The 22,928-nt window shown below is 49.3% G+C and overlaps 1 protein-coding gene across 8 annotated transcripts in view; it reads left to right on the top strand.

The window, feature by feature from the left end:
- Camk2b (calcium/calmodulin dependent protein kinase II beta) overlaps nucleotides 1–22,928 on the top strand; it is a 90,527-nt gene that overhangs the window by 21,759 nt on the left and 45,840 nt on the right. For all 8 annotated transcript variants that reach the window (XM_021178097.3, XM_021178099.3, XM_085829123.1 and 5 more), the window contains exon 2: nucleotides 15,538–15,632. In XM_021178097.3, the coding sequence (XP_021033756.1) occupies nucleotides 15,538–15,632 (95 nt within the window). The remainder of the gene's footprint in view (nucleotides 1–15,537; nucleotides 15,633–22,928) is intronic.

Consider the following 22,928-nt stretch of genomic DNA (forward strand, 5'->3'; position numbering starts at 1 on the left):
CTACAGTGTACTTACATATAATAAATAAATAAAATCTTAAAAAAAAAAAAAAAAGAAATCCACCTGCCTCTGCCTCCCAAGGGCTAGGATTAGAGATGTGTGCTAGGGTATCAGGCTTGTTGTCTTTTCTTAAATGTCTGATAGAATTCACAGATGAGACCATGGGCAGGGTTCTTTCTGTTTCTGAAAGCTGTCAGTTACCCCCTCAGTACCTCTGAGAGATCTAGACCTGGTCAGATCTCCTCTGAAAGGCGAGTCAGTCTTTCTACAGAGCCCACAATGACCTTGAAAACCAGATCTTTCTAGCCTTAGCCTTCCAAGTGCCAGAACTGCAACTATGTACTACCATTGTGTGATGTTTCCAAGAGCTGGTCCATCTCATCTAAGTTATCAAACCATGGCCATAGGGCTGACTGTCCACACTATCCGTAGTCACCCTTTCAGAGTGGGTGGGCTCAGGAGCGACAGCCCTGCCTTCGTTTCTGTGGGTCCCGTGCCCTCACCCCATCCCACTCCTGCATCTGCCTTCTTCCTCTGCTCACATTTGTAGCCAGCAGTTTTTCACTAGCATTGATCTTTCTGAAGTGTTCGGCTTTGTTGATTTTCTGTATTGATTTTCTGTCTACAGTTTCACTGATTTCTGCTCTAGATTTTATTTTCCTTGTTTCCTTTCAATACCACTCTCTCTTTCTGGTTTATTTATTTTGATGTGTGCAGATGTCTTGTCTGCATGTGTACCACGTGTGTGCCACAGAAGAGGGCTTCAGCTCCCCTAGAACTGGAGTTATGGGTGACTATGCATCACAGTGTGGGTGCTGGGAATTGAACCTGGGACCTCTGCAAGAGCAGCAAGTGTTTTAAACCACTGAGCCATCTCTCCAGAGCCTCTTACTCATTTCTTTAGATGTTCACACCGACTTTAAATATTTCATCTTTTCTAAATATATGCATTTTATGATATAATATTTTCTCTGAAGACCACTCTCAATGCATTTGACAATTTTTATAAGTTCTACTTTCATTTTTTAAAATCAAAATATCTTCTACATTTTTCCTTCAGCCCTCTTCTTCAATCCTTATAACATTTAGAAACATGGTGTTTAATAACCACGTATTAGGATTCTTCAGGCCATCTTTCTGTTATTCATTCTTTATTTTAATTCCATCACAGCCCACTTTGATTTCTGTTCTCTTAAATTCAATGTGTGTTTACAGCCCTGCATGGGATCTATCTTAATGAACATTTCATGTGAATTTGAGAATGGTGGGTAAATCCTGCTGCTGGATAAGATGGTCTATCTCTAGACCTCCATCACGTCCTGACTATCTGCCTGCTAGATATTCTCATGTGTGCACAGGCACACTCTGTGTGTGTGTGTGGGGGGGGGCAATGGACAATCTCAGGAGTTTACTTCTAAGGTGCCACTCAGTATCACACTGGTCTGACATTCACCTGGAAGGCCAAACTGACTAGCCAGCAAACCCTGGGGCCCACCCAGCTTCACCTTGGGTTAGGAGTGTGTGCCACTACTCCTAGTGTTTTGGCTTTGGTGTGTGTGTGTGTGTGTGTGTGTGTGTGTGTGTGTGTGTGTTCTGGGGACCAGACTCAGGTCTTTCTGTTTGTGCAGCGGCCATCTCCCCAACACCTGGCTCTGGGCATTTCTGACTCAAGGTTTTGAAATCTCTAATTGTGTGGTGGGTCTCCCCAATTCTTCTCATGGTTTCACCAGTGCCAGTCTCGAGCCAGTGCTTTATTGTTGGGATGCCTATGTCTGGATTACTGTGACTTCTTGAAAAATGACTCCATCGCTATGTAATAGCCTGCTCGTGCCTCAGTTTCCCTCATTCTTGCCCAAAGTGAATGAGGCTACTCAAGCTTTATTTCAGTGAGTGTGTTTTTATTCATCTAAAGCCCAAATGGACATAATATAAAATTTACCATTTTAACTATTAAAAGTGTGATCAGAGGTAACATTTAATTGTTTACACACACTCACACACACTATTTTCTTAATTTTATAAAAATTCTAAATAAAGTACTATTTGTACTTACAGATGAAAATTTACCTCAAGATTATATGTACAATAAGGAAGTGGCAGAGTCATGGACAAACGAATAAGTAATAAAAATGATGTCAGGTGTAAGATATTGGCCCTATGTACTATTGTCCTCTCAATTTACATATCATTTACATATCCATTGGCGCACTTATACTGCTATACGACTAGTCACATTGCTTCTTCTATTTTCTATCATATCTATTCCAAATGTTTAACCATTTTAGGACAGATTTCCGCCACACTAAGTACACTCTGCCCTTGTGGAACTTTTCCATCTGTTCCAGGTGAAGCTCGGGACCCACTTGACACCCCCTCCCCACCCCCTCCTTCCTCCAGGCCCCTGCTACTGCGGTTATCTGTCTTTCTATGGACTTGCCTGTCCTGGGCATCTGTGTGGGGTGAATCCTGCAGTGTTCATCGTTCACAGCTGGCTTGCTTTGCTTCGTGAGCATCTGTAAGGTGTGTGGATATTGTACTGGGTTGTCCGGATTGTCTTCCTTTCTGAGGCTGAGGAACGTCCCATGTGCACACGGGCTGCCCTTCGTCTCCCATTCTTCCTTCAACAGGCACGCGACTGCTTTTGATGATTGTGAGCAATTGTGGCGTATGCGTTTCTGTTTTAGTCCTGGCTCTCCATTCTTTGATTCTGCTTAGGATTGCTGGACCATGTGTCGACCCCGTGTTTAACTATTTTGGGGAAACTGCAGGCTTTCTTATCATTTTATGTCCTCAACACTGAGCCAGAAGTCCTCTGCCTTCCCCGTCAGCACTTGTGTTTGGTGTGTTAAATGTTGTTTGTTTGTTTTTGTAGTAAAAGTGGTCATCCTTATGAACAGGGAGTGAAGCCTCACTGTGGCTTTGGCCTGATTTCCCTGGGGCTATGGGATGCCACACATCTTTCAGGGTCCTGACTGACCAGGAGCTTCTGTGGAGAAATGTTTACTCAAGTTCTTTGCTTATGCTTTTGGGTTTTGTTGTTAACTTTAGGATTATTTAAAGTTTAGCTCTTAAGCCGGGCGTGGTGGCACACGCCTTTAATTCCAGCACTCGGGAGGCAGAGGCAGGCGGATTTCTGAGTTTGAGGCCAGCCTGGTCTACAAAGTGAGTTCCAGGACAGCCAGGGCTATACAGAGAAACCCTGTCTTGAAATAAATTAATTAATTAAATTAAATAAAAATAAAATAAAATAAAATTTAGGTCTTATAGGGTATATGAATTAAAACTATTTTCTCCAATATTGTAGACTATCTTCTTTTTGCCTTGGTAGTGTCCTTGTCCGTATCTCTGTCTGTGTCTGTGATGGTGTCTCTGGGTGTGTGATCTGGAGATTGAGCTCTGCCTCCTGCTTCCTAGGCTACCCTGAGCTACATCCTGTTTCCAGTGATTTTATATTTTCATAAAGTTTATTATTCTTGTTGCTTGCCCTTTGATGTCATATCTAAAAGATCATTGCTAAATCTAATGTCATGAAGATTCCCACCTATGTTTTATAATTGGATCTCTTAAATTTAGGCTTTGGTCCATTTTGAGCTAATCTTTATTTACGGCAGATAATAAGGATCCAACTTCATCCTTTTGCGCAAGGCCATTCAGCTTTCCCAGCAGAATTTGTTGACAAGACCTTCTGTTCCACTTAACATCCTTATTGCAAGTTGTTGGACCGTGTTTCATTCTGCTGGTTCGTGCGTCTGTCCTTACGCCAGCACCACATTTCTTTTCATTACCTTCACTTTGTAATGAGTTCTGAAATCATGAAATGTGTCTTTTAACTTTGTTCAGCTTGTCCCCCAAAAGATTGTTTTGACTATTTGGTGTCCCTTGGGATTACACATGAATGGGTGGGTAGATTTTTACTATTTCTGTGGTCAGGGGAGCTAAAGAAAGTTTGATAGAATAGTACTGAGTCTATAATTGTTTTGGGTCATATCTATGTCTTTACTCCTAATCTGTTTGTCTTTACTTTGAAAGTGGGTTTCTTGTAGACAGTATATAGTTGGGTCTTGTTTTATACTCCAGTCTAGTTAGTGTGTCTTTTGTTTGTTGTTTGTGTTATTGTTTTTTTGTTTTGTTTTTGTTTTGAGGTTTCTCTGTATAGTACTGGCTTGCTTAGAACTCACTCTGTAGACCAGGTTGGCCTCAAATTCAGAGAATCTACGTGCCTCTGCTTTCCAAGTGCAGGGATTAAAGGTGTGTGCCACCACCCTCCTATAGTGTGTCTTCTAAGTGGTGTATTTAGACTCAGTTGTATTGATATCCTTAGATTAATAACTATCATATTTCTATTTCTCTCTCTCTTTCTCTCTTTCTCTCTCTCTCTCTCTCTCTCCTTTTCTGTTTTCTTTTTTTCTTCCCTTTTTGTCCATTGTGGTCTAACTGAACATTTTATACACTGATTCCACGTTTTCCCTCTCCCCCTTATTTCTCTCACTCAGCTCTCTCCTGTTCACCATGTCAGTGATGCTTCCTCACAAATCTGTAGTCCTCCTAGAGCTTACAGTATGCATTTATAGTTGATCTAAGTTCACAGTCAGCATTGCCCTGGTTCTCAGGTAGCAAAGCAGTATGTTGTTACCTTGTGGGCTTTCTCATTTATCTGTTAGCTATAATCACCACATACATTGTTGCTGCTATTGTTAAGGAGAAATAAAATGTTCTCAAACAGACATGGGGGAAGTTGTTCACCAGTAAACTGTCTATGAAGTAACATTAAGATTTTCAAAAAGAAAAAGATGGCATGGATCAGAAACTCAGATCTACAAAAAGAAAGAGAAAAATAAGTGACAATAATATAAGTAAATAAAAAATACTATCACTTGATCTAGTGGGCAATAGTTTTATTAAAACAGTAGCAGCAGCAGCATCTTTGTTGACTGTAACTAATGTAGAAATAGATGTATTGGGAGAGGGGTAGGACCAGGAGGAGAGAAAGAGGAAGGAGGAGGAACAAAATGGAACCAGTATATAAATGCTCATTAGGCCAGAGCAGGCAGAGATGGGAAGACAAAAGGAAGCAGGGGAAGGGAAAAGAGAGAAAACAGTAGCTGATGTGATAGCTAAGAACCTCGCCCTGCTTCTTAGATGCATGCGTTTGGATACTGCTCTGCTCTTTAGATGCATGCATTCGGATCCTGCTCTGCCGTCATTCCAGTGTTTCTTGTTTTTTTTTTTTTTTTTTTTCTCCCTTCCTTCCCTGTATCACAGGTCCTGGGCAGTTTCCTTTGCATGTCTCAGTTCTGTAGTTTGCCCTCACTGCTTCTCCAGCTCCCTTCTCCTTTCTTCAGCCCCACCCAGTGTGCTTTTGAGCTCCTGCAAGGCATCCTTCCTTTCTGCCCTGGTCTTTGATTTGCCTCATTGTTTCCCATTCTCCCTCAGAATTTCCATTTCTCTGATCACATTGCCCATCTGCTCCTGCGTGTATTCCAGTCTTCGCATTAGCGCCTTTAACGTGTTGATCATGGTTGTTTCCAGCTCCCGATCTGCCAGTTTCAGCATCTCCCTGCCACATGGTGAGCCTGCCTGCTCCGTGTCTTTTTGTCCTTTTGTTTAATTAGTAGGGTTTGGTCGAAAGTCGGACATAATATAAAGGCTACAACTCTGGTAGACCGGTGTTCAGTGATTCGGGAACTGCATGTTGGAGAGAGAGCTCTGTCAGCCCGTGCTCAGTTCTCAGCATCTAGGCTGTGACTCCACACCTGCTTTTGCTTCCCTCCCTTCCTTGTTATACATTACAGGGCAGCTAGAAGGGATTGGGGTTAGGTTTGGCTTTAGTTAGTCAGCATCCCAGGTGACAGACTTTGTTAAGAGGAACAGAATACTCAAATGTATTTAAAATGATTACCTACCCACTCCCATTGCCTGATGCCCCAGAGACTGATCCCCTGATTTCCCTGTGGGAGCTGCCGGGTCTCCTGGCGGTTAGACTTACAAAAGGGTGAGTGTATGCCGTCAAGGCTGGCCAGCCCACATGGAGCTTCCAGGACCAGGTGAGTGGGTTCCGACCCCAGCACTGACTCCCAGAGCCTGTGCTCTGCTAAGGTATAGTGTGACAGCAATTTGCCTGTGCCCTCAGCTCCCCGGTGGATCTAGGAAGAGTTCATGACCTTTGCTTATCATGTCCAGCCTTGTGTGTGAAGAGAGGAGGGAGAGTGCCAAGCTTTTCATCCTGGACCAGAGAGTGCCCCAGCTTTGCTTTCCACCCTGGCTCTTTAAACAAATCAAAACCACCAAGAACCTATCGGAAACATATTTTACCCAGGTCTGTCTCATTCAAAGCCGTATTCTTTCAATGTTTTCCTTGATATCTCCGAGTTTGGGGTGAGGAACCTTGATCTTTTTCCCTTGACATCCCCTGTTCCAAGTATATCTACTAGGGTAAATCCGTTATTCATGTCTGCTGAGCCCTAGCTGCAGGTTCTCTCCTCTACCTGCATCTGACCTTGCTGCCGCCTGGCTGCCTCGGCCGTGCTGGAGCCGGGAGAGGTCAGTCCCTGCTAGGCTCACCTTAGGAATTCATTAATATGCTGCATGAGTCTCAGATGATCCATGGTTAGGGTGCCAGGGAGATGAGCAAGCCAGCCTTGTGTGACCTTTTCAGCTGGTATGTGCTTCCTGGTACATGAGGGGGGAGGATTAGGAAAATGGGGAATGGGCCAAGATTGGGGAGATTATCCTAGAGTCTACATCAGAAAAGGGTATTCGGCAGGTCTGAGCTGCCTGAGACCACCCTACCCTTGTTCCCAGGGCCCTTTACTGTGGAAAAACCAGTTGCCGAGTTGAGGGCAGATCTCCAGATTGCCTGGTGCCTGTGTGGAGGGAGGAAGAGAGGGGCAGAAGATAGGATTCTGTCATGTTGAAAAGTAAAGGACCAGCCTGTTGACCTGTGGGTCTTTCCAAACCAGAGATCACATGACATACAGCCCTCCGTGTCCTCCTAGGGTCAGCAGACATTGCTGCTCAACCACCGGGCATCCAGACAGCTGTGTCCCAGGGTGCTATTCCTGCCCCACAGTTGTCACTTCTACAGCCAATCCTTGGCTTGTTGCTGGGACGGGAGAGTCAGCAGCCAGTGCCTGCTGATGGGACGATCCATCTCATATCTCTGCTTCTGCCCAAGCATGCCCCTCTCAGCTGTCCATCCCACTGGCAGCAGCCCAGGATGCTGTGGCCCTGTTCCCAGCTCCTGACTTGTCCCCGTGTGGGAAGTAGACGGAAGCGTCCTGTGTGGCCTGTGACACTAGCAGCTTTGGGGGGAATGAGCAGGATCCAGGAAGAGGTGGGAGCCCCAGCTCCTGTCACATACATCAGATGGGGGTCTCATTATTAGGGGCGTTGGGCAAGAAGAACATGGAGCAGCTCTCCTGGGAGGGCGAGGAGCTCCCAAGAGCCTGTTAGAATACCACCCAGGCACATGGATCTTGCTGCCTCGAGACCCCCAGGATAACCACAGACCAGGATAACTAGACAGTCCAGCTACGGCAGGGAAGGGTTAGACTGAGAAGTGCTACAGCCTGTGAGACCGAGCTTTTAATACAGGTTTGTGAGAGCAGGTCATGGAGGGTCATCACCAGAATAAAGACATCCTGCGCCCACAGCACTTGAAGTCATGAGGTGACATAACCGGGCTCCTGTGTACAACCATTGGCGCACGTGTAAGCTTTACCAGGCAACAGGTCTGATCTGATCACAGGAAGCCACATGTGTCCCCTTAGCCTAATCCTACCCAGCTGAGAACTCAGAGAGAAGACGTTTACCCTGCTAGGGATTTCTCCATCTGAGATGTGCTCACAGAGCCTCCAAGGGCAGCAGCTGTGGGCCTGGGGTGAAGCCAAGGAATCTGGGTGTGTGTTTTGATGAATGACATAGTCACCCTTCCTGCAGAAGCATCTGCTATGGGCTTCTTTGGGCCACACGGAGTTCCACCCATAGTCAGTGTGCCTTCCTCAAAATGCTTGGTTCTCTTGGAGCCTTTTTTGAATGAAGATTTCTGTAGCAAATAGGTTAGGAGAAAGCCGCTTTCCTGGGAGACTCACTGGGCTGATGGCTAAACAAAAGAACCTGAAAGTCCTATAGACACACACACACACACACACACACACACACACACACAAAGAATGTTCCATTTCATACCCACACCATATACCCACATGCACACACAAACAAACACAAAGTAAGTAAGATGAAAAATTAAAAATACAGCTGGGCATGGTAGTGCACGTCTTTGATCCCACCAATTGGGAGGCAGAGGCAGGCAGAGCTCTAAGTTCAAGGCCAGCCTGGTCTACAAAGCAAGTTCCAGGACAGCCAGGGCTACATACAGAAACTGTGTTTCAAAAAACCCAAAAGCTGTAACTAAATAAAAAACTTAAAAAGTAAATAGGGGCAGTTGCACATGTTGTTAAGTTTAGAATGGAGTCATACTACGTCATGGAAACAAGGGAATTGGTCACACAGCTAATCAGGCATGTGACCACTCAGGCATGGGTCAGGGTGATCCATCTACATGCCAAGAAACAGATGCCTCACTACAGAGCAGGGGAGAGCGTCAGAGACCCAGGAAAGACCAGGGCTAGAGGGCCTAGCAGCTGGAGCATGGCTGACTGTTGCTAAGGTCATAAATTAATGTAAGAACACCCAATGATTTGCATTTGGAAATAAATACTGTGGAAATAACCAAACTACTCACAGCAGGTCATTCAAGAGATGGCAAACTGGAAGCAAGCCCTTCAGTTGCCGCCAAAAGAGAAGTTCTTGGCTGTCAGATGAGGGGAGCTCTCCACAGCTTGAGGGACTCTTGCCAAAGTGTAAGCATGATGTGTGAGGTGCAGCCCGTGGAAAAGACAAAAGCCAATAAAGGACTTGCCGAGGAGCCACGGCTGGTGCCTGGAGGCTACTTGGAATTTGTGTGTATGCAGGCAGAATGCAGTGCTGTCCTTCAGTGAGAAGGGCCCCACCTCAAGCCCAGTGCTCAGAATCCAAGACATCTGGATGCTAGGCAGGGCTGGGCAGACAGCCTGGGAGCTTAGCTTGTCCTGGACAGCAAGCACTTCTCTGTGAGGACTTCGGTTCTGTCACAGCTGGAATGTCCTCCTCACTTGCTCCAGGGCCATCGAACCAGAGGATGGAGGTTCACTACTGGAAGTCATGCTCAGGGTGTCACACAGCAAACAATGCTCACATGTCAGATCGTGCTGTGGAAGATGTGCCCAAGGCATGCGGAATACGGATGGGGGGACAGGGAGCAGAAGGATAGACAAGTACTCTTGTGTAACAGGAAGTCTCCACAGGGTGTAAAGCCACACCTGCATAGGCAATGTGCAGGTTAGGAAGGTCACAGTGACTCCAGTGTATTCTTAATGACCTTGACTATTCTGTCGCAGATATTGTGATCATAATGATAACAGTACAAAAGCAATTCCTGCTAGTGATAGGTGGATAGATGGGTTCTGTCTGCATTGTTGCTTAGAAGTTGAAAAACCTTGTGGTAACATCAGCACTCTGTCCCAAGCAGGGGTTCGTGTGTCCAGAAAACTGTTTAGGTCAGCATTAAAGTAGTCAAGGTCTAGGCGTGCTGATGTGAGCCTATAGGCCCAGCCACTCTGCAGTTGCGAGGATGGCTTGAGTGGTTCAGAGTCAGCCTGGAAAACACCAAGACCTCATCTTAGATTAGAAGAAATAGATGAATGAACAGACAGACAGATGGATGGACAGTCAGATAGATGGATCCATATATGCATGCATTCGTGCTTGAATGGATAGATAGGTAGATAGATGATAGAAAAGGCCTCTTCTTCACTTTTAAGAGCTCCTTATAATCAGAGGGAGAAAGGGATTTTGCTCAGGTGAGTACGTAACTAGTGCTTTAAGAATAAATTAAATATGAAGACCCTCGGTGTAGCCATGACATGCACCTACTGCTCTGTCTTTAGCTTTGACCCCGTCGGTAGGGCCTGCTTAGAACTAACCATGTCAGAAGGTTAGAGAAATGGTTGGTTTCAAAGCAGCTGTTTGGTAATTTATAGCAGGAAATAACCATTGCCGGCTCAGCTTATTCCGAAGAGTTCTGGTGGGAGGCTCTGCAGAGGAGGATCCCTGTGGGGGTCTGCTTGGGTGGGGCTCCCGAGGGATCTAGTGGAGTGGGCTTGTTGGGTGGATCTTCTGGGGGTCGTCTGGGGACTCTGTGCTTGTTCCTGAGGCATGTCCCTGACCCCATGGGACCTTAGACAAGAAACCTGATGGGAAACCTCCATTCATAAACACGTCCAGGAGGGTTGGAGCTTTGGTTTTCACTCACGGATACTGGTTATCTTTCTCCCTAAAAGAGAGGAGCCCCTAGAATTGCCAGCAGCCTTTCTGTGGATGGCTAAGTCCCCAACTCGGCTCTGAGCTGCCACTGTAGCTGGCTTCTGAGTGCATGTGAAAGGCACACTGTACTTCGTAGTCAAGCAACCAAAGGCGTTTGTGGGAGAGGGCCAAAGTCCTGGTGGCAGGTGTATTTATGCAAATAGTTAGCTTCTCTCACAGGCAAGGCCAGCAGAAGCCCAAGGCAGAGGCAGGAAAGCCTAAGGTGGCAAGAAGAGGCCATGAGGCATGGTGGGAGTTTGAAGAAAGGAGTGGGGAAAGGTCTACTAAGGGGATAAACCCAAACCTTGAGAGGGTGGTTAAGGACACCCCTTGGACTCCTGAGTGCAGTCTGCAGTGACTCTGTGGCCTGCTGTGGGGGAGGCTGGGGTCTGGTTCCCTATCTATACCATCCTGGAAGCAGAACCATGAGGTTAGTGTTTTTTGCATACTGAACAATGCGTATAGCATCTGCACAGGTCATCTCATTTCACCTAGACATGGTTTACAAGAAGATAAACAATCATTATCTCCTTGTCATCTGAAGTCCCCAGAGGGCAACTGAGCAGAGTCTGTGAGGACAGAGGATGTCATTACCAGTATTTTAACCATACTCCAAGAGCTGAGAATCATGGTAACTCAGTCTTTGCCAGAGTGGGACTGACTTGATTCTCCCCAGCAGGAATCCTGGCCAGAACCAGTAACTTCTGACCTGGGACTACTGGTCTACCATCTCCTCTGCAGGCATCAGCTTCTATATTACAGTTGCCATACTGTGACGAAGCAGCAGGGGGCAGCCTAGATAGCAGGAGAGGGCTATGGTGCTGCTAGCAAGGCCTAGTACAGGACAGAGAGGACCACAGAGTGGAATGGGAAGGGGTTCTGACATGGGAGCCACGGATGATTAGCAGTGGGCAGCAGGCATCTCAGAGCCAGGGCCTATGAAGAGAGGGCAGCAGGGCAGAAGGTAGTAGATGGCCAGACTGACTCTCATAGGCCAGGAATGGGTTTCCTGAAGACTGAGTACCTTCTGTCACTCCCACTGAGGTCAGTGGTCATCTGACAGGACTGCTTTTCCCCTGGAGACTTTCCTGGGGCTTGCAAAGGAGAGCTCACTCCAGTGATAAGCAGGTGTAGAAAGCAGTCCCCTGGGGCTGCCCAGCTCTAAGGCTTCAATCCTGCTTGGAATTTAATTCCTCCCCTTTTCTCTCAGGACCTGTTCCCAGGTACTGTTGATCCTGTTGTAAATGAGACAGTGTTTGGAGCCTTCGTTGAGTCAGGGCTCAAAGAGTATTTTCTTGTTTTAATTAGCTTTATTTGATTTTAAAAGCCTTCTAACACGCTCAGTGCCCCAGGGCCTCATGATTTGAGCAGGTTATTCAAAATCACTCTCTACTTAGTACTGAAGTAGGCAGCCACACCAGACATTCCACATGTGACCTTGGTGTTTAGATGATGTGCATGCCAGTGGCTAACAGAGGTGTCGGCCTGAACCCCGGACCTTTTTCTGCCATGGCTCCACTTCTGTCCCTGTTGCCATGGGTAGGTGGCCCCGTTTGGAAGCCAGGTAAGTGTTGCTGCTGCTCATCCTGCCTGCCTGGGCTTGTGCTTTGGGGCCATCTCTCCCATCCCTTTAAAGCCAGCCCTGAAAAGCCACCCCCCAGACCACTGCAGGCATGGAGAAGCAATTGTAGAACCACCCTCTCCTTCCCCAGCGACTCTGCCTCTTGCCAGGGGCCACTGTCACAGAAATGCCCCCTAAAGATGGCCACATACACATGTTTAGCTCTGACACCTCAGATATCTTCAAGATGGGGCTTCAGCCTACCCATGAGTCTGTCTCTTCTCCAGTCTCTGCTCATTATGACCATGAGAGCTCAGCGTTCGTTGGGCCCCTTTTTCTGGACCATTCTTGTGGCATCTGCCTACTTCATAGGAGCCTGAGGGGACCCCTCCTGATGAGCCGTTTTGGGCCCCTCCTCCTTCCTGGCCTCCATTCTCCTGCAGCATCTCCTGCTCTGCTAGGCTGGATCAGCACCAGGGCTGCAGCATCCTTAGCCAATCTGCAACATTTGCAGTCTGTTCTGACTTCCATGGCAGACTAAGGGCTGGGCCAAGCACCAGAATTCAGAGTGGGCAGGACACAGACCTGCCTGCAGAGAGGAGCAGTGGAAAGGGGCAGAAATGGGCAGGGAAATGGTCATAACAGAGCAGAGAAACTTATCCCAGATACTCAGATAGCAAGCAGGAAGATCAAAAGTTCAAGGCTTAAATGGACTCTGGGAAAAATTAAGTTGGGAGGGACGTGTATTGGGATAATTTAGGGGGAGTTAGAAGAGCAGGGGGAGTAGACATAAGCAAAATGCATTGTGTGCATTTATGAAGTTCTCTAAAGGACAAATTAAAATATTATGCATTAAAATAAGTATTTTCCTTCCCAATTTTTAAAAGTTGAGATGCAAAATTATAAAATATGATATTTTCTCAATTTAAAAAAATCCAAGGCCTGCTTGGGCAACTTAGTGACAGTCTATCTTGAAAAAAGTAAAAAGGGGCCAGATGGTGGAGTGCTTGCCTGGTATGAAGGAAATCCTGGGTCCATAGTAGGGAGTATGGGGGTGGGGGTGGGGGTTGGAAACAACAGGAGAAATTATCACGAGACACTGATGGCAGCAGTCAGAGACTGAGTTCTTGGGAACAGGGTCACAGTCTACACCATTGTGTTCCTCGAGAATTATAAATCTGAGTGACAGGTGCTGTGAGTCCTGAGGGAAACAACAATGACATCAGTCTCCTTGCTCTTGAAGATGCCCAAGGTATCAGCCCCCTTCCCACTGCTTGTGTGCTATAAACATCTCTGTGGCCACCTTTAGGGGGCATTCCTGTGACAGTGGGGAAGGAGAGAGTGGTTCTACAGCTGCTTCTCCATGCTTGCAGTGGGCTGGGGGATGGCTGTGGTGGTGAGGAGAGATGGCCCTGAGGCACCAGAGATAGGCACAGTCATCATCCGGGGTCAGCCTTCCTTCCCTTACTGCATAAGCAGTCATCTTCTCCCTGCAGGGTATCTGAATTGCTGAAATCAGGGTCTTGCCTGTGGTTGAGGCCAGGCAGGGGCCCAGCAGTAGGACTTTTGGCTGCCTGGCTGTACCTGCACCTCCCTGCTTCAGGGCCTCAGCCTTGGTTCTCCTTCCCTCTGGCAGCTGCCCAGGCCTGGCTTCTTCCATCACTGCTGGGTGCCTAGCCCAAACCTGAGCTGACAGCACAGAGCCTTCTGCAGAGGAAAGGAGGGCATCTGGACTAGGGAGGGAGCTACCAAACAGTCTGTAGACTGTCCACCTGCCACAGGCTCTTGATAGTTTTGTGTATGGATGCCCTCACCCTGGGGGAGGGCTGTGGCACACAGACATTTACTCACGTCCTTCCCTGGGTCTGGTCAGCAGCCGGGAGCCTACTCTGTGGATAAGATGGTGTATGGGTGAGGGAAGCTCTACCCTGCTTTGTATATGGGCTGCCCAACTGAGACACTGTCTGACATCTCAGAGATGCACAGTTTGGCCCCCTGTGAGGTCTTGCCCATGGCACAGGAAAGCCTAGACTCTGGACTCCCCTTGGGAGGCTGCACCCATTGTGTCCACTGGGCCTGAGCATCACAGATGACAACATGGGGCCCCCTGAGCTAAAGAAGGAGAGTCTACACGGCAGACAAAGCTGGCTGGGACAGAGAGCCACACAGCCACCTTGTGAAGCCCTGCTGCTCCGCTATATCCACGGGGAAACTGAGGCTCATAGATGTGCACTCAGGAAGTAACAGGCAGGAGGAAGCCAGTCCAAACACAGTGGCTGTGAAGGATGCTAACCCCGGGTAGAGAATGGCTCAGAGGTAGAGCACTTCCCTGCAGTGCACAAGGCTCTGGTTTCTGTCTAATGGGGCCAAAATCAAAAAGGAAGAAAACCTGGAGGGGGAAAACCCACCAGTAACTCTTTCTTTAAATTTCCCTTACAGAGAGACTTAAGTGGGAAAATGGAACAAGAAGCAACAGATTAAACACATGCCATGCTTGCCACCCTGCCCCGGAGCAGCCCTGACCCTGTCCACAGGGTCACAGCAGCTGGGCTGTGGTGGCCTGCCTGGGTGAGACCTTGTGTCAGCCCCTGAACTGGAGCCACTGAGCTCAGTGTCTGAGGGGTGTAACTGCCCGTCATAAGAGGCCAGTCAGATGGAAGGCACTTACTTTTTGGTTTTGTTTTTCTTTTCTTTTTTAATGGTTTTTCGAGACAGGGTTTCTCTGTATAGCTCTGTTTTTCTTTTTCTTTTTTTTTTTGTTTTTTTTGTTTTTTGTTTTTTGTTTTTTGTTTTTATTTTTGTTTTCTAGGAAAGCAAACAATATTTTTTTTTAAACAAAGGCTCATTCCAAAAAGAAACAGTGGCAGTCACGGTCTGAGCTGTGGTGATCAGAACTACTTTAGGGGTGCGGTGATAGATGGAAGGGGACAGACCAGGGAGTGCTTGGCCTGGATTGGCCTCCTCTCCCCTCGGCTCCAGGTCTCTGTGGCTTGGCCTTGTGTCCAGCATTCAGAAACCTCTCCTGACACTACTGTCACTTCAAGTCACACCCTTGAGGTCCAGCACTTTCTCACCGTGACCCACCCTGTGGCCTCTTCAGTGACACGGGATGGCTGTGGATCCCAGGGGGTCCTTGCCTCTGGTTTTGTGGTTAAGCTATGTAACGTTTCTCCCTGTGAAACATTCTGTGAGTCCCTCTGTCCAGCTGCACCAATTACCAGTATACCCCCTCCAGCCTGGCCTTGCCCCTTGGTGGACTATGCCTGGGTATTAGGAACTTGATGACACGTCTCATTCCAGCTGACTGATAGACCTGGGTGTTACACAGGGATTGAGTGGGGACCCTCTTAAAGCTGCTAGTCCTTTTCAGAGTCCCCACAAGAGTATTTGTCTGGCCCTGTCCTGCTGGTGCCAAGTAGGGTGGCCAGGAACTGTGTGGGAGGGGCAGAGGCTCCCTTTGGTCACTGGCCATGTTCCTAAGGCCTGGCAGAGACTAGGTCTAAATGTCTTTGGAGATTAATTGGTCCTTTCTCTTTCTCTCCCTGTGTCTGTCTGCTGCCCTGTGTCCTCGCCAGGGGGGCTTTCTCTGTGGTCCGACGCTGTGTCAAGCTCTGTACCGGCCATGAGTATGCAGCCAAGATCATTAATACCAAGAAGCTGTCGGCCAGAGGTAAGGTGTGGCAGGGGTTGTGTGTAGGTGTGCGGGGGAACTGTCTCAGCCTTTCGGGACTGTGGTGAGGGATCAGGAGTGCCATTGCCTTCAAGATAGGTCAGGCTGAGTGGACTTGGGGGGAGCCAACTTTTGGTCTCTGATTTAGGGGTTCTCATGTAGCCTCTTCTCCTTCCCAAGCCTGCAGGGGTCTCTGCCCCAGACCTGAAGAGAAGTCCTCACATTGGGGAGGCACTGGGGGACTCAGGTGATAGTTCCCTAAAAATTATGGCCAAGGAAAAGCAGTGTGTGGTCAATGGCAGGGCTGCTGTTGGCATCCATGTTAGTGAGGGTCTAGCCCTGGCTCGCCTGGGGTATCTCAGACGGTTTCTTAACTGAATCTGCAGAGCAGGGAACGCCATTGCCTGCCCCCAAGGAAGCCTCTGCAGGCTCGCAGGTTTACGTAATGGTGCTGGCTGGGCGGGCCACGCAGACAGACGGAGGCAGGGCCTGCATCGGGGCAGGGCACATCATTTCAGGCTAGGTGGTTATCAGAAGCCACTTTCTGGTGATTTCCTGGGGATGGGTCCAGGTATGAGTGGGAGTCATGGATCAGCCGAGGGATCTGGATCGCGTCCCCAAGCAGTGTGGGCTGAAGGCCTGGTGAGGCCTTGGGGGTGGCGAGTGGCATTGCCACATCACCCCTCTCCTCCCATCCCTCCTCTTCCTCCTCCTCCTCCTCCGCCCCCTGTCCTCAGACAGTGCAGCCTGAGTGAACTTCCAGACTAAAATCTGAGCTGGCAGAGAGCAGAGGAACCCTGACCTCTCTCATCCTGACTGGGAGCTGCTTTTGGGGGCTGGCTTAGGATGGAGGCAGGGTCTCATCCAGTGGGCATATTGAGAGTGTGAACTGCTTTGCTGACTGCAGGGTCTACAGTTTACAATCTGGCAGCTCACAGGTCACATAGCTGACCCCACTCCTGCAACTTATCAACTTATGTGTAAGCATGTTTGAGCACCTGCTGTATACCAGACCATTGGGGCTCTCCTGTGTGTTTCCTCTCGGCATTCTCTGAACCTGATTGGGACCTTCAAGGCCCATGATGCTTCTGTACCAACCTGCCTTCATCCGTATCTCTGAGAAGTACCTGGGGCTGGACCTGTATCCCCAACAGGCAAGGCAGGGGATGATATACAGAAACCTTCAGGAACAGGGAGCATGGTCTCTTTTGCACCCTAGATAGGGAGCTGCATTGGGTGGGAGATGCTTGTGTCCCTTATGAAATTCTTCATGGGCGAGATGTGGGTCACCTGCTGCCAATGGGCCTCCCTTCTGTCCTGAGCTCTGATTCAGGATCCTGGGCTAGGAGCTTGGTTCTTCTCTGACACGACACAGAACTAGTGTGGAGTTCTCCACACTCAAAGTGAGCCCAGGCCCAGTGTGAGAACAGTTCATATTTTCTGCCAGCTGAGCTGGTGGTGGGTGGTGAAGCAGCAGCAAAGAGTGGGTCTGAAATTATGAACATCAGCAAACAGCACTCCCCACCCCACTGCGTCCTATAGGGATGTTCTGCTGTGGTCTGCTCTCAGGAGGGCAGGATGACCCTGGCTGCTTTGTCTTCCACAGAGGGTCTCCCCACTGTCCAGCCCTTGGCCTTTTCTTGAACATCTTTTTTATGAGGGGCTCTAAACATAGAAATATCAAACATTGTCAAACATCTGCTCTTGGCTGGTCTTGCCTGTCTGCGCTCTAACCCTAGACTGCGTACCATCCTGCCTGGGTGCTTCAGCATGTGTCCCTGCCATGTAACTCCAGCTCTGCTTGCTGTCACCAAATGCTCAGCCCTGATTCCACCATGTGCCTGGTTGCAACAGGATGGTAACAGGACCACATAGCTAGGGCATCTTTGACATTCAGCCGTATTCCTGGCAGTCTCTCTGAGTGGATGCCTTGTCACACCTGGTGGAGCCAACATGATCATACTATGACCATGGTATGGCCCCAGGATCTTGGCCAGCAAGGGGTCCCACAAGGAGCTGACCCTACTGACCCTGAATCAAACCTGAGTGTAAGGACTAACCCAGCGCTAGCCTTGCCTTGACTGCTGTGGGCATTGCCTCTGTTTCCCTATGTCCACAGTCTGCATCACAAGGGACCCTGGTGACAGTTCTGGGAGGCCAGTGATGCCCAGGAGGTGGCACTGTGGGTATTCCTTCCTGGCTCTGGTTGGCAGGCAGAACCCTGCCTTTATCTTTGCCAGCATTTCTCTGCCCTGTGTCCCTGCTACCCCAGCTGCCTTCCCTTAGGTCCCCAAGCCTCTTACACACTTTGAAAGGGCTGAGGCAGAGGGAGTCAGGTGAGCTGTTAGCTTCAAGGTGGGTAACTAGCTCCTTTTTGAGGGGACACCTGGCATGGAGTCTCCTTATACCTCAGTTTCCCCCAAGTGAAAAGAAAGATAAAGTTCTTAAAAAGAAAAGAAAGATAAAGTTCTCAGGAGAGTGGGCTGGCTGCCTGGGCGTGGCCAGGCTTGCGGCCCCTCCCCACTGCCCCTTTGCCTGGTCAGGTGGTGGTGGTCCTCTGACTCTCCGGCCTTCGCATGGACACTGCTGACCTCTGCACATGCAGCCGCTGTCCCAGCCTAGAGCTGAGACTATATGGGACCATGCTACCCATCATGGCTCTCCGTGGAGTCTCTGCCCTTCCTATAGGCTGGGTTCATATTTCTTGAAGTAGGGAGAAAGGGGTAGGGACCCCCAAACACTGGGATATTTCTAGACACTTGAATGTCACTTACATTCATAATTTAAATTCAGTAAAAAGATGAGGGCCTTGCTTTTCCTCTGACACCCCAAGGCTTTGGGAGCACCCACATCCCGTGCACCCAGAGGGAGGCAGCTTTGGTCCCTCAAGCTGCTTCCAGGAGGAGGACATTGGTACCGAATCCATAAGAGATGAGACCTCCCAGTAAATGACAGGGCTCAGAGTCACACACCCCGTGCCAAAGGCCGCAACACTCCGATTTTAAAATTTAATACTTAATTAAATAGAGAATTGTGAGGCATCCAGTCTGTGAATGTACGAAATAATTAGAGATTATTAAACTACTCTTAACAAAAGCAGTTAAGGGGAAATTAATTGACTGAGGTAGAGATCATTGCGCAGAGTCTTAGAGACGTCATTTGTTGTTACTCCATTTCCTCACTGTCACACGTAGCAGCTGCTCCTTTGGGGGTGGCCTTGTCCCTGTGGACACCGTGTGTGGAGATAAGCTGGGCAAAGGTCCTGCCTGGTTAGTGACTGTACATGGAAGGACAGTGTGACCGGAGAGCCTGCTCCTCGGTTCTGCTGCAGGAATGGGAGTGTATCCCTGCCATGGTCCCCACTGCTGCCGAGAGACTTTCCCCCACACCCGTAGACAACTCGGACTTACCGGGTACAGAGGAGGCAACGGTCTTACAGAAGCTGATGGGTAGAAGAGCCCAGCTGGGGCAGGCAGTGGGCTCACAGTGGGGATCAGATGTCCCAGGTCATGTCACTGCCAGGCCTGCCGTCACATGTGGGCTGCTCTCCCAGATGAGGGGCCAGGCTCAGCAAGCTCCTCTCACCCTCAGGTCCATGCCCAGCTAGCTCCAGCTGCATGCCTGGCACCAGGCCTCCCAAAGTCTCACATGGTGTCTTCTGCATTAGGAGTCACACCTGGCCTGAAGCTGACAGGGAGAAGCTGTCCTGGCGTCTCGGGGGTCCTGGGGTGCAGCTGGAGGGAGGGTCTACATCTTTTCAGAAACCTGCCTGGGATGTGCGTGGGCCTAGGGTGCACATGTGAGGTTCCTGCTGTAGCTGACAATGTGACTTCCTTGGCCTCACTACCCACAACCCCAGACGCCCCTCTACCCAAGGGATGAGCATGCAGAATCCACAGAACTGGGTTAATAGAGACGAGGCGCTGCAGCACACAGCAGCCTGAGCGTGTGCTTCAGGCAGTGCCCTTTCATCCTGGAGACCCTCCCCTCCTTTCTCTCCAGCTCCCTGGCCAAAAGCACAGGGACCCTTCTGCCCCTGTCAGCGGGAATGTCTTCCCTTGGGAGTACTCCCTTCCCAGAGCCAGGGTCTGTCCATAACTGTTCTGCTCTGTCACTGGACTTGGGCTTATGGGGTGTAGGGGACAGGTGAAGAGTCTTGGAAGGGGGAGTCCCCGTCCTCAGGGTCAGCCACCCTGAATGAGGGATCCAGACTGAGTTGCCAGATTTCACACCTAATAGTTTTTATCTTATAACTGATAAATAATTTTAGTTATATTATTATAAACAGGTAGAAGATTAAGTATAGTCATGCTCCATATTACATTTTTATATTAAAAAATATTTTTGAAGACTGTCTGAAATTCAAACTTACCTGGTCATCCTGGGTTTGATCTGGTAGCATGAACAAGGCTGTGGAAGACAGCTTATAAACTCAGCTGGTTTAGTCTAAGCTTCTGACGTCGGAACCCAGAGAAAAATCTGAAGTGTAGAGCCAGGCCATGGCTGAGGAACCCTGGCCCTTTGTGGCCTCACCTGTGAAATGGGGACAGGGCGAGCTGCTTCATGCTGACTGGTTTTGGGGTGTGGTGGCTTGTGTGAAGAGTCATCAAGACTGAGGGCAGACTGCTGCTGGTGTGAACAATGCCAAAGGCTGGAATCAGTGTGGTTGGAAGTGGCTGCCAAGGGTTAGGCTTTGGAGCCCCCTAGACCATGCTGCGCACAGTGCCCACCCCTGGGTTGGGGTAGACAAGGGTGATGTGATAGTCTTCATCTGAGGCCCTGCCGGGTTACCAGGGAAGACCTCTCTCCGGGAGCCCGGCTCTCCTAGGGTCATTTGTTGCTCGGTTCCCATACAGGGAGCTCACCTTCTTGCAAGGCTAAGGCTGGGGATTTGAGCCCCGTCAGCTGGTGGGCATCAAGAGAGGTTCCTGGGGATGGCCTGTAGGAAGGGAGTTGCTGGGAGCTAGGGTCTGGGCCCTCCTGCCTCGGCCTTCTGTAAAGTGGGTGAAATTGGCTTAGGGAAACCTAACTTTTCTAGTTCTGACGTCCCTCAAACCTGGCAGAGTCCTATCCAACCCCTGCCACCTGCCTGCCACAGAAGGCATACACAGGGCCAAGGGGGCCAAGGCCCACACTGTGGACCCATTTGAGGCCTGGTTTTCAACACAATTCTCAGCAGCTCATCTCTCCTTGCTTTGACTCTGGGCCCATCCCAGTAGGGAAAGGGATGTCCCATGGCTGCACTGGTTATAAGAAACTGACTGGAGCCGGGCATGGTGGTGCACGTCTTTGATCCCAGCACTTGGGAGACAGAGACAGGCAGATTTCTGAGTTCGTGGCCAGCCTAGTCTACAAAGTGAGTTCCAGGACAGCCAGGGCTACACAGAGAAACCCTGTCTCAAAAAAACCCAAAAAAACAAAACAAACAAACAAAAAAAAAACGAAAAAGAGAGAAACTGACTGATAGACCTGGAGAGGTGATTACGCTCTTCCAGAGGACCTGGATTTGATTCTAACTACGTGGTAGCTGATAATTCCATCTGTAATTCTAGTTCCAGGGGATCTGATACCCTCTTCTGGCTTCTCTGGGTACCAGGAACACACATGCATAGACATCATTTAGGAAAACTACTCATACACATACAATAAAATAAAATTTAAAAAGAAATGGACTTGTAAGGGTTTAGGGAGAGAGTTGTACAGATTGGACTGGGGCGCCAAGCTGGTGGTATAGTAACATGAGAGCGTGGGAAAGCAGGTCCCAAGCCAGCTCTGGAGGAGCAGGGCCTGGGAAGGGCTGGGTGTGGTCCATATGGGAACCCGCTTCAGAGAGGACACTCCAGACGACATCCCCTCACTCTGCAGGAGCCCCTGTCCCCAGAGGCTAGGCGCCCTGGGCCACAGGACGCTTCTGTGCCTTACCTAGAGGAGCTGTGGTCCTAGGTCTGCTGTGAAATGGCCGATGCTGCTTGCAGCTCAGTGGAGGGAGGCTGGAGACCCAGCAGGCCCAGGCTTCTCATGAGGAGAAGGTATTTCCCAGAGTGCGATACAGACACAAAAGGAGATGAAACTTCTTTGGAGCCAGTTCCTCTCCTTGTGCTCCCATGGGAGCTGGGATGCTGCAAACTGGCCTCAGCTGACAGGCGATGCTTGCATACCAGGCTACAAGAACATGATAGGACCTCTGCATGGTTTATGTGGCTGGTTCAGGGTAGAGCCCAGAGCATCAGTGAATAGTGTGCATTACATAAGTGGGCTGGAGCTACAAAGCTCGTTTGCTAAGTTTTTCCCCCCCCCTTTTATGTCCTTAGCAGCTAGAAGTGCTTCCCAGCCTCATGAGAGCAAGTCTCTGGCCAGATTGGGTTCTAGGTGTCCAGTCTGGGATGCACGTGAAGATCTGGGCAGTATTTGAAGTCTCTGGAAAGGGCAAGAAAGATGTGGTGGGTACAGTTGGGAGGCAGAGGTTAGGCACAGGCCACCATGCCCAGGAAATGTGGCAGGAATGTAGCCTGAGCCTTGAGATGGCCTGTGACTTACCGTGTAGGGCCACAGAGTGAGTCTTATACTCTCGAGGCTACTGACCTCAAAAGCTTTTGCTCTGTCCCATGACCGTGCGACATGATGCTTAGTCTCTAACACAAAACTCACCCACTGTCACTGGAGGATTTTTTGATGGTATCTGAAGAGATGGGCTGCTCTGGGACCTGTGTGTGGGGAGACATCACCCCAGGTGTAGACTAATGGCCCTAGAGCTGGGGGAGGGGACAGCTGTTCAAACCATGGCCTGTGTAAGAACAGTGATTGACAAAGCTGAGACCTCAGAGTCCAGTCCACTTTGATCCCTCCCTGTTCACAGCCAGGGATGTAGGAGTCCTGTTCCAGGGCAATGGGCATGACCAGCACAAGAGCTGACACTGGTCAGATGAGATGACCCAAAAGCTGCAGTCACACGCTCTCAGAGACCATGGAAGAGCATGCGTGCAGGTCTCTGAGGCTGCTCTCAGAGCACCATGAATCAGCAGGCCTGGGGAAGGCAAGCTGTGTGATAGCCAGGATTGGTGACCCAGGTGTCAACAGGGGAATGTTTGCATAATTATGTGGCTTGCAAGAATGAACAAGAGCTGTGCCCTCTCTGGGTGGGGAGTGAAGATGGAGAGAGTCACTGTCCTATCCCTAGAGACCGAGCTGGGGGACGACACATGGTTGAGCATGTGATGACTTCCCTAGTTTCTCTGTTGTGGCAGTACACAGCACTGACCCCAATATTAGGCCTCACCCCACGACCTTGCTTCAGCT

This window comes from Mus caroli, unplaced genomic scaffold (genome assembly GCF_978045245.1).
Source record: "Mus caroli unplaced genomic scaffold, Mus_caroli_1 scaffold_13, whole genome shotgun sequence".
Taxonomy (NCBI): Eukaryota; Metazoa; Chordata; class Mammalia; order Rodentia; family Muridae; genus Mus; species Mus caroli.